Source organism: Gopherus evgoodei, unplaced genomic scaffold (genome assembly GCF_007399415.2).
Source record: "Gopherus evgoodei ecotype Sinaloan lineage unplaced genomic scaffold, rGopEvg1_v1.p scaffold_36_arrow_ctg1, whole genome shotgun sequence".
NCBI classification, from domain to species: Eukaryota; Metazoa; Chordata; order Testudines; family Testudinidae; genus Gopherus; species Gopherus evgoodei.
Window position 1 is genome coordinate 92932 of NW_022060038.1, and position 12280 is coordinate 105211.

At 47.7% G+C, this 12280-nt stretch overlaps 1 protein-coding gene across 1 annotated transcript; it reads left to right on the top strand.

Annotated features, from left to right (window-relative positions):
* Positions 1-1411: 1411 nt before the first annotated feature.
* On the top strand, positions 1412-5148 carry LOC115641944 (olfactory receptor 52B2-like; the record flags this gene model as incomplete). The annotated part of the gene is made up of 2 exons (XM_030545290.1): positions 1412-2326; positions 5119-5148. Coding segments are annotated over exons 1-2 (945 nt in total), but the record flags the coding sequence as incomplete, so codon positions are not given.
* Between the last annotated feature and the right edge of the window lie 7132 nt (positions 5149-12280).

A 12280-nucleotide genomic window follows, 5' to 3' on the forward strand; every position in this document is an offset into this window, starting at 1 on the left:
AGACCTCAACTGAGACTGGCTTCACGTATTTAGGACCAAATCCTGAAAAAACTTGTAACTTTACTCAGGTGAGTATTTTCATAAAAGTCAATGGGAGTTCCCTGTGAATGAGTTTACTTGTGTGCTTGAGTGTTGGTTGGGTCAAGGCCACAGGCCAGTAGGATCCATCAAGAGGATTGTGAAAGAAAGAGGTTCTGCTCTCACTCCATTGTAAACTGGGAGTGACTCCGCAGTTGTGAGTGTGAAACTGGGGGAAGTGCCAGAAGAACCAGTCGTGTGGCTGCTTTAACTCACTTTCACAGTCACTGCTTGTGACCTGAAAACAACTGACAAATGTGCGGAGGAGAGATTCTGCTGTGGGCAGCAACACCAGGAGGACGTGCCCTGATTCACCTGGGGCCAGAACCATTCAAACCATCTTCCCTCTTCTGGAATGGAGATGGTATGTCAGAGGGGCAGTACGTAACTTGTCGTGGGTCGCCAGTGTGGTTAGATGTTTGGTTGTGAATGAGTGTGTTCTCGCTTTGTCCTGTCCCAGCTCTGCGCAGACAGCTGGCACAGCAGACCTCGAGCGAACCACCCAATGACCACAAGATCCATTAAGGTACAAAGGCATCCAGCCAGGTTTATTGTCGATGAAGCATGGTACTAGTATCCTGCAGACTCTACAGGACAATTAATACATCTATGGCCATTAGAATGAACCAGCTCAGTGAACAGTGGGACTTTCCGTTCCTCCTTAGGCTAGACAGAGACACTCCCTTTGAGGCTCCATTTCATACATCAATACAAATAAGTTACATACTGACCCTGTAACGTAGTTAATTGATACCCTGTGATGTAGCCGGTCACCACCCATCATGTTGTACATCTCTATCCATCACTTTCTCATCCTGACCATATCTTTAGAATGGGTCACCATGTTCCTCTCATCTTTAGGGAAAGTGTTGGTATGGAGATGTTCTGGTACCACCCATCTGGAATGAATTTCCCTGAGTGCTCTGTGCCTAGAACCTCTTAGAAATGTGTGGTTTTCAAATATCAACCCTGTGCTTGCCAGATACTGTGAGCAGGGCCTGCCTCTAGCTCACAGCCTAATTTTGCTTTGTATCAACAATGCTTCGATTACTTTAGCTCAGGCCTCACATCTCGTACTAGACCTCTGACACAAGGGCTTATGTCTCAGGCTCTTTTCCTACTACAGTTCCGCATCACAAATGTGTTTCTGAATTTACGGTCCCACATGACAGGCAGTTGTCACACAGTGAAGTCACACAGTTGTCAAACAGAATCAGTACCTCTGATTCTCTCAACAAATGCATTCCAGTCCTAGCTGACACTGGAGTTCTCACTGATTTTCTCTTTTGCTGTTAGTTACAGGAAACTGAATAGAAGATCCAAGTGATGGTACATGATGTCAGCTGACAATCACACCGTTTTTTACCCTGTAACTTACATCCTGACTGGCATCTCGGGTACGGAGGAGTCTCATTTCTGGATCGCCATCCCGTTCTGTTTGATGTACATTGTAACAGTTTTTGGGAACTCTCTCCTACTATTCATCATACTAACAGGACGAAGCCTCCATGAGCCCATGTATCTATTCGTGTCCATGCTGGCCACTGTTGATCTGCTGTTATCTACCACTACAGTGCCCAAGATGCTGGCTGTATTCTGGTTTAGAGCGGGGGAAATTTCTTTTGCTGCCTGCCTGACACAGATGTTCTTCATCCATGCCAGTTTCATTGCTGAGTCGGCCATCCTGCTGGCCATGGCGTTTGATCGATACGTTGCCATCTGCGACCCCCTGAGATACACCATCATACTAACCAAGTCTGTGATCGGGAAGATGGGGCTGGCAGTTGTCACAAGAAGTTTCTGTATCATTTTACCTCTCATCGTTCTCATGAAGCAGCTGAAGATCTGCAGAACCAACCTCCTGCCTCACACCTATTGTGAGCATATGGTCATAGCCAGGCTGGCCTGCAACAACAACACAGTCAATGTCTGGTATGGCTTAGCTGTGGCTATTTTAGTAATTGGTTTGGATGCTGTGCTCATTGCTTTGTCTTATGGGCTGATCCTCAGGACCGTCTTCCGGCTTACGTCCAAGGACGCCAAGCTCAAGGCTCTCCGCACCTGCAGCTCGCACCTCTGTGTCATACTGATGTTCCACATCTCATCCGTTTTCTCCTATTATGCACACCGATTTGGGCACATCATCCCAGGTTATATTCTCAACCTACTGGCCAACCTCTATGTGCTCATTCCCCCCATGTTAAACCCCATTGTTTATGGAGTGACAACAAAAGAGATCCTGAAAAGGGTAATCAGTATCTTTTATAGATGTGTTAGCAGAACCTCCCTGCTGAGCTAAAGGAGTCAACAGAAAATGCTTTTGGCATTGGAAATTAAAGCCAAATTTTCACTGGAACTATACATATGTTTTTACTATGTACTTACACTGTGTAAGCTTGAAAGCTGGTCTCTCTCACCACCAGAAATTGGTCTAATGAAAGACATCTCCTCCCTCACTTTGTTTCTCTAATATCCTGCAACTTACATGGCTGCAACAGCACTGTGCACTGCCAGTAAAGGCAGCCAGACCGAGTCAGTCTTGTTCTAAGTTGAAAGGAAATAGCAAAACATGGAAGAAGAAATGTAAAAATCACCATGAGAGAGAGAGAGCACGGTGTGTGTATCTCCTCTCTGACTAGCTACATCTGAACTGGACTCTTTTCCGGATCATTAAGGAATGCAGCAGCCAAGGGGGCCATACCATGGGCAAGTGGGAAGTGCACTGGGCTGCACGCTGAGATAAAGGGACTCTAGTTTTGTTTCTGCCACTGACCTGCTGTGTCATCTTGGGTTAGTTTCTTTCCTCAAATTCCTAAATTATTCTCAAGGTCACAGCTCTGCTGGCTTCAGTCCTCCAATCTGCAGCCAAGGCCTTTGTCCCAAGGACTTTGTGTTTGGCTGCCTTACGGGTCATTTCGCATGGATGGACCCGGCTTCCCCGGACTGATCTTCCTCTCTTCCCTACACTCATGGCTTTGTGGGAGTGGCTGGGTGGGAGAGAGGGCAGGGGTGCTGTGGCCTGGTGCACCGGGTGAGGGACTCTTTTACACGTGATCTCTGGTCCCCCCGACTGTGCGAGACAGAAAGGGAGAATAGAACGAGTGTGTGTGATTAGCTGTTTCTTACCCTGTGCTAAAGGAACATTTTGCTGCTGAGGAGAACATGCTGACTCCTTCTGGGGCTTGGAGGCTTGTTTGACCTTCTGTTAACATCACACAACATCCAGCAGAAACGCTGTGGGAATCTATTTTCATTTTATTCCCACCTTCCTTTTCTGCAGCTGTTGAGAAGAAATGTCTGATAAGAACATGAGAACAGTATCTACTGGGTCAGGGCAAAGCTCTGCAGCGGTCAGTGCCAGGTGCTTCAGGGGGGTGAACAGAACAGGACAATCATCAAGTGATCCATCCCTCTCGGCCCATCCTGGCTTCTGGTGGTCAGAGGTTTTGGGAAAGCAGCACCATGGGCTTGCATCCCTGACCAGCGTGGCTAATAGCCATTGATGGCCCTGTCCCCCATCAACTTATCTAATTCTTTTTTAATCGTTTGGCCATCACAACATCCCCTGGCAATGAGTTCCACAGGCTAGCTGTGTTCCATGAAAAAATATGTCCTCTTCTTTGAATTAAATCTGCTGCTTATTATTTTGTCAGGTAACCCTTGGTTTTTGCATTGTGGGAAAAAGTAAATTAAATTTCTCTATTCATTTTCTCTGCACTGGTCATGATTTTATAGACCTTTGTCTTATCCCTCCTCAGTTGTCTCTTTTCTAAGCTGAACAGTAGAAGCCTTTTTCGTCTCTCCTCATATGGAAGCAATTTTATACCCTTCATCATTTTTGTTGCCCTTCTCTGAACCTTTTCAAGTTACACTATATTCTTTTTGAGATGTGGGTACTAGAACTGGACACACTACTAAAGTTGTGGGCATCCCACGGATTTATACACTGACAATATGACATTTTCTCTCCATTTCCTAATGGTTCTTAACAGTCTATTAGCCTTTTTGACCACTGCTGTGCTGAGAGCAGAAGTTTTCAGAGAACTGTCCACGGTGACTCTACGATCTCTTTATTGAGTGGCAATAGCTAATTTAGACCCCATACTTATATATGTGAAATTAGGATGATTTATTCCAATGTGCATTGTTTTCCACTTATCAATGCTGAATTTCATCAGCAATTTCATTGCTTAGTCATCCAGTTTTGTGAGATTCCTCTGTAACTGTTCAGTCAGCTTTAGATTTAACTATCTTAAATAATTATGTATCCTCTCCAAACTTTGCCACTTCACTGTTCACTGCCTTTTCTGTATCATTAAGGAATGTGTTGAACAGCACTGGTCACAATACAGATCCTTGGTGGAGCCCATTGATTACCTTACTCCATTGTGAAAATGGATCATTTATTCCCCTTTATTTCCTATATTTTAACCAGTTACTGATCCACAAGGAGGCCTTCCATCTCATCCCATGACAGCTTACTTTGCCTAAGAGCCTTCGGGAAGGGACCTTGTCAAAGGCTTTCTGAAAGTCCAAGTGCACTATAGCTACTGGATCACTGTTCTCCACATTCTTGTTGATGCCTTAAAGAATTCTAGTAGCTTGGTGAGGAGTCATTTCCCTGCCCAATACCGTGTTAACTCTTCCCCAACATATTCATAGATTCATAGACTCTAGGACTGGAAGGGACCTCGAAAGGTCATTGAGTTCAGTCCTCTGCCCTCATGGCAGGACCAAATACTGTCTAGACCATTCCTGATAGACATTTATCTAACCTACTCTTAAATATCTCCAGCGATGGAGATTCCACAACCTCCCTAGGCAATTTATTCCAGTGTTTAACCACCCTGACAGTTAGGAACTTTCCTCTAATGTCCAACCTAAATCTCCCTTTCTGCAGTTTAAGCACATTGCTTCTTGTTCTAACATTAGAGGCTAAGGTGAACAAGTTTTCTCCCTCCTCCTTATGGCACCCTTTTAGATACCTGAAAACTGCTATCTGCTAACTGATATTGTGTTTATCTTTTTAAGCCTTTGGAGATACTTGCTGCTAGCAGTCGCAGATGGGCCATATGCCATTGTAGGCAATCTCGTTATACCATCCCCTCCATCAATTATCCAGCTCACTTTGCAGATGAGGAAATTTCTGGAGGCAGAGTTGGCTTGAGGGGGTAATAGGCTGGGATGGGGGGATTCCGTTTGGGGGCTGCCCAGTCTGCAAGTGGGGAGCCAGGCTGGGGAATGGAGGCAGGACTGGGGCAGGTCTCATAGAATCATAGAATATCAGGGTTGGAAGAGACCTCAGGAGGTCATCTATTCCAACCTCCTGCTCAAAGCAGGACCAATTAAACCATCCCAGCCAGGGCTTTGTCAAGCTAGGCCATTAAAACCTCTCAGGATGCAGATTCCACCACCTCCCTCGGCAACCCATTCCAGTGCTTCACCACCCTCCTAGTGAAACAGTGTTTCCTAATATCCAACCTAGACCTCCCCCACTGTAACTTGAGGCCATTGCTCCTTGTTCTATCATCTGCCACCACTGAGAACAGTCTACATCCATCCTCTTTGGTACTTTCTTCAGGTAATTGAAACCAGCTATCAAATTCCCCCTCACTCTTCTCTTTTGCAAACTGAATAAGCCCAGTTTCCTCAGCCTCGCCTCATAAATCATGTGCCCCAGCCCCGTAATTATTTTTGTTGCCCACCACTGGACTCTCTCCAACTTGTCCACATCCCTTCTGTAGTCAGAGGCCCAAAACTGGACACAATACTTCAGATTTGACCTCACTAGTGCCGAATGGAGGAAAATAATCACTTCCTTCGATCTGCTGGCAATGCTTCTACTACTGCAGCCAAATATAATGGTAGCCTTCTTGGAAACAAGGGCACAGTATTGACTCATATCCAGCTTCTCATTCACTATAATCCCCAGGTCCTTTTCTGATGAATGGCCACTTATCCAGTCAGTCCCAAGCCTGTACCAGTGCATGGGATTCTTCCATCATAAGGGCAGGACTTTGCACTTGTCCTTGTTGAACTTCATCAAATGTATTTTGCCTCAATCCTCCAATTTGTCTAGGTCACTCTGGACCCTATCTCTACCCTCCAGCATATCTACCTCTCTCCCCCAGTTTAGTGTCAGCTGCAAACTTGATGACGGTGAAATTCATCCCACCATCCAGATCATTAATGAAGATGTTGAACAAAACTGGCCCCAGGACAGACTGTATCAAAAGCTTTGCTTAAGTCAAGATATATCACGTCACTGCCTTCCCCATATCCACAGAGCCAGTTATCTCATCATCGAAGACAATTAGGTTGGTCAGGCATGACTTGCCCTTGGTGAATCCATGCTAACTATTCTTGATCATCTTCCTCTCCTCCAAGTGTTTCAAAATGGATTCCTTGAGGACCTGCTCCATGATTTTTCCAGGGACTGAGGGAGGCTGACCTGTCTTTAGTTCCCGGATTCTCCTTCTTCCCTTTTTAAAGATGGGCACTAGGTTTGCTTTTTTCCAATCGTCCTGGACCTCCCCTGATTGAGGTTTGTACTTCAATGAAATGGAAGTTCAAATCTGTTTAATTTTCCCATTTTTCCAGTAGCTTCTGATTGGGGCTGGGGGGCCCTTCTGGATCGGGAAGAAGGAGGCAGGTAAAGAGTTAGTTACAGACCCTGTTACACACCAACTCTAGGTTCGTTGCCTCTTGCTCCCACTGTACATCACCGAAGGACAAGAGAAAAGGATCCTTCCTTTCTCCCCTAGCCAGTCCTGTAACCCAGGGTAAAGTATCTGCATGGCAGGGAGATGGAGACCCTGGATGACATCCTTACAGGCTGTGAATATGGAGTGAGACTCAAGAGATCTGCATTCTGTTCCCACACTCTGCCACCACCCTGCTGGGGAACCTTGGGCAAATCTCTTTGCCTCCCTATAACTTAGTTTCCTCTTCTGTAAAATGGGAATAATGACACTGACATCTTTTACAGACCGCTTTGAGATCCACTGATGAAACAGCTGCATGTTATTATTTAATCTTATTTCCAGTGGGGCCCCAAGGCCTGTGCCAGGCACCCCCCAAACTGAGATGTGATTCCTGCACCGAGGAGCTTCCAAACTAGACATCACACCAAGGCCAAGGAGAATCTGACCAGGGGAACTGGCCCATTGCTGGTTTCACATCCCCATCATTCACTGATTCACTAATTCAAAGGCCGGAAGTGCTCATCCAGTCTGATCCCCTGCATCTCACAGGCTGGAGACCGGCCTCCAAATAATTCCCAGATGCGAAATTTTAGAAAAACATCCCACCTTGATTGAACAGTGGTCAGTAATAGAGAATCCACCACAACCCTTATAAATTGTCCCAATGGTTATATCCTCTTGCTGTTAGAAATCTCCACTTTATTCCCAGTCTGAATGTGTCTAGCTTCCACTTCCAGCACTGGATTGTGTGAGACCTTTCTCTGCTAGGAAGAGAAGCCTGTTGTTATATGTGTGTGCCCTGTGTAGGTACTTACACACTGTGATCAGACTTAACTTTCTCTTTGTTCAACTGAACTGACTGGGCTCTTTGAGCCTATCACTATCAGGCAGGATTCCTAATCCTTTAATCATTCCCGTGGCTCTTCTCTGAACCCTCTCCGATGGATCAGCATCTTTCTTGGGTCTGTCCATTTCGGGGAGCAGGGAGATAGGGGCTGCCAATGACATTACTGCTCACAAAGACGTCATCGGCGATGTCATAGTCGGCCCAGCCTGGGGGGCAGTGAGGTGAACTGCTGGAGGAGCAGGAGGGCAGGAGGGAGCTGATGCCCTGAGAGTGAAGAGGTGGAGGCTGGTATGCATGATTTGGGCCTGGATTCTGGCATTACGAAGGGCAGGGGGAGGTCAGTTCCCTTCTCCTGCTTCCCCTCACCCGGGGATCTATGATCACAGCAGCAAAAACAATGCTAAGAATTTCACCACAGTGAAGCAAACACAGTCCCCCTCACACTCCGACTATCCTCAGCCCTCCCTGAGCCTCGCTAAGTGTGGCTGACTGCGGAGAGAACACCATCGTCTGCTGTGACATTAATGACATAATGTGTGGGTCAGTGTTGCACCCACTGTTATATATTTGTAGAAACTATTGTATAAAGATTGTCGTGTAAGGGGTCTATGGAGAGGTTAGGGTTTGCTGGTTATGATTATGCTGTCTATGTGTGTATCATTTTTATAGTTGAAGTTATGAATACTGGCTCTATACCATCTGTAGTTCAAACTTATGCTGTGCTTCTGGGTGACACCCCAGAAAAGTTGGTGTCAGCTCTCCCTAGCCTGCTTGATGGCCCTTTATGGACCATCAGCTACACGATTGACCCACTGAGAGAAAGCCAATAGACCTTGTGAATCAGCAGGTTGTGCAGGGACTTCCCCATGTGACTCTAGACTCCATTTTGCTGTAATTTTCCACAGTAAGAACTAAGAGGTTCTTACACCTGGAAAAGCCTATAAAAGGCTGATGCCTCATCTCCATCTGGTCTTCAGTCCTGCTTCCTACCTCTGGAGGGACTTTGCTACAAATGGAAGCTCTGAACAAAGGACTGATGACCCATCAGAGACTTGATTTGAACCTGCAGTTTACTCCATCACTGCTACAAACCTGAACTAAGAACTTTGCCATCATTGTATGTAATTGATTCCATTTAACCAATTCTAGTTCTCATCTGTATCTTTTTTCTTTTATGAATAAACCTTTAGATTTTAGATTCTAAAGGACTGGCAACAGCATGATTTGTGGGCAGGATCTGATTTGTATATTGACCTGGGTCTGGGCCTTGGTCCTTTGGGATCGGGAGAACCTTTTTTCTTTTACTGGGGCGTTGGTTTTCATCACCATTTGTTCCCATAACGAGTGGAACTGGTGGTGAGACTGGGAAACTGGAGTGTCAAAGGGAATTGCTTGTGTGACTTGTGGTGAGCCAGTGGGGTGAGACCAAAGTCCTCTCTGTCTGGCTGGTTTGGTTTGCCTTAAGGGTGGAAAATCCCAAGCCTTGCACTGTAACTGTCCTGCTTTAAGCAATTTGTCCTAAATTGGCACTCTCAGTTGGGTCCCACCAGAACCAGCATTGTTACACCTGCCCAGTCAATGCCGCCAACCCGTGCATCATCCGAGTCATGGTGAAAACCCCCATGGTGAAGGAGGATTTTGTGGGGAAGTCAGAGGGCCCTGCACCCTGACTCCACAGTCAGCCGTGACTCTCAGCCGGCGTGTAAAACAGAAGCTGTATTTGTAGAAGGAACAGAATGTAGAACAGAGCTTGTTAGCAGAGAAATCAGTGACTTTCAGCAAAGTCCATCTTGGAGGGACCCTGGGCCGGATACCCCAGACTCCCATTTCTCCAAGGCCCCCACAACGGATTGCCCAGATTCCACCAGCCCAACCTCCAATGTGCACATTGCTCCTCCTCCTGCTCTTTGTCTCCCTTCCCAGGCAAAGGGTCACCTGGTTGCATCCTGCTCCTGGGTCTCAGGTGATGAAGGGCACCGGCCATTGCTATGTGCAGGCAGCTGGAGCCGCCTCACCTGACCCCAAGGGCCTCAGCAGAAAAGTCTCACACCCTTATTCCCACAACCGAGGCACTGGTACCGCACACAGAGAGACTGACGCACACACAGTATTCATGCAAAATTGTAAGACCCAAATAAGCCGCATACAACATAATAAGGAGGAAAAACCAACATTGTCACAGGTGTGTACTAGTGCCTAAGGGCCATATAGATTGATATTCAAGACCCTTGGTCCATGATGCCCAGACAGTAATGGAGGCAGAGTCAAACAGGCCCATGGAAGCCTCTCCTGGTGCCCTTTACTATTGCCGCCGATCAAGTCTGCGCTGAGAAGAGAAATTCTCTGACTCAGCCCCTCGCTGACAGATGCAATCAGCAACTCTGACGGGGCCCTTAAAAATCTGGATGGCGGCGCAGCGGGGTTAAGCCAGGCTCCCTGCCTACCCTGGCTCTGAGGGACTCCCAGAAGCAGCCAGCATGTCCGGTCACAGGCAGGGGGCAGCCAGGGGGGCTCCCCACGTTCTCCCCACCCCAAGTGCCAGCCCCACAACTACCATTGGCTGGGAATTGTGGCCAATGGGATCTGCAAGGTTGTCTCCTCTGGACTGGGACAGCACGCACCATGCAGCGTCTCTTGGCTGTGCCTCTGCCTAGGAGCCAGAGGGACACGCAGGACTCTTCCAGGAGCCATCTGAGATAAGCACCACCTGCACCCCAAAACTTATCCTGCACCCCAGCCCCCTACCTCAGCCCAGAGACCACTCCCATACGCCAAACTCCTCCTTCCTGGCCCCTCCCCGGATCCTGCATCCTCAGCCGGAGACCTCATCTCCTCCTGCACCTCCAAACCCTTGAGCGATTGAGCAAGGGTCGGGGACAGTGAGTGAGGGAGGGAGCAGGGATGGAGGGAGCAGGGGGCAGGACCTCGGAGAAGAGGAGGGGCAAGGCAAGGGTGTTCAGTTCTCTGCAGTTGGAAAATTGGCATCCCTATCCACCACTCCTGTTTGGATGCTGAGCTTGTGTCATCCAGGGTCTGGTTTTTCACAGCTGCTGAGCACCCGCCATGCCAGTGGCAGAGAGTGGGAGCTGAGAGAGCTCAGCACCTCTTGAAATCTTGGCTGAGGTGTGTCCTAGGTTGGGGGCTCCCAAATCAGCAGCTCGCTTTTGGAAAGTTCCAGCTCCTAGTTTCGTTAAACATCAATTCTCACAGAACATAGGCACTGTGCAGTAGGTTAACCTTGCACTTTGGTAGAAGAACATGGAAACCACGAGACTGGATAAGAGCCGGGTCCAGCTAGCCCAGTAGCCTGTCCCCAGCAGTGGCCAGCACCAGATGCCAGAAGAAGCTGTGAGAATCTCTCATGAGGGGATATGGGATAATCTTCCCCTCACACTCTACATCCCATCCTTATCTCTAACAGAGATTGGCTTAAACTATGATCCATGGGAGTCACTCTCCCTTACAAAATGTGTGTGGTCATTAACTCTGGTAACTCTTCTCTCCCGGCGCCTGGTTCCTTTTAAATCACTGCCAGAGTCTGGGCAGTGGAGGCCAGGGAGCGCACATGGGCTGACTGGGGGAGGCTCTTTTGGGGCCCAAAGTCTGTCCACGTACCAATAAGAATTTATTATTAATTTCACCCCTGTAGACAAAGCAATTCTGTCTGTTGTAATGTTCCTTCATTTACCTCCAAGTGGCGTTGACTGCATTTGTCTCTGGTGGTTTTCCACTTATAATCTTGGGCTGGAGCAAGGCTGGAGAACTGAGCCTGGCATTACATCCCCAGCTAACTAGGGTGGGGTGACAACACCCTCCTGGAAGTGCCATCAGCTAGACACACTATGCCCTCTACTCCAAGTCCGTAAAGCTCACTGTCAATATCAATATGTTATTTGTTAACTATTACCTGGACATGCATTTTGCAATAGTTTTGAAGCTTGACAAGTTACAAGCTTTCTGCACACACCTTACAGGCTACTCTTTATGGGTCAACGTTCCATAAGACTTGTGTGTGGTGTAGTGAGTTTGTCAGGGCTGCAAAGAAAAGGGGGATTTTTGCCAGGGCCTCAGTGTCTAAATAACGTACAAAAGGAGAAATGATCAGATCAAACAGCAAAGCATGAGCTTTCATGGGTGAATACCCACTTCGTCAGATGCATCATTTCGTGGGTATTCACCCACGAAAGCTCATGCTCCAAAATGTCTGTTAGTCTATAAGGTGCCACAGGATTCTTTGCTACTTTTACAGATCCAGACTAACACGGCTACCCCTCTGATGCAGATCAAACAAATGACAGGAGTACAGGGTTAATTCTCATCTCTTCCTCACAGTCACAGAGGCAGGTCCCTGGGGCTCCGTGCTGGCTCTGAGTCCCTCCTGGGATTCCCAGGGCAGCAGTATAAATATCCCTGTACCTCAGCCCTGGTCAGTGCAGATTCCCTGCTGCCTGCAGCTCCCCGACCTGGTCACAGGCAGAGATTCCTCCTCCCCAGCTGGGGCCGGAGCCTGGTGAGTCGTTTGCATGGAATGAATCTGTGAAGGGGCGAATGGAAACATGAAACCTAGGAAATGTTGAGCTGGGGTTGTCTAGAATGGGGGTGCGTAACTCTGACTGCAGGGGCAGGAGGGGAGCCGGGGCTCTGAGATACG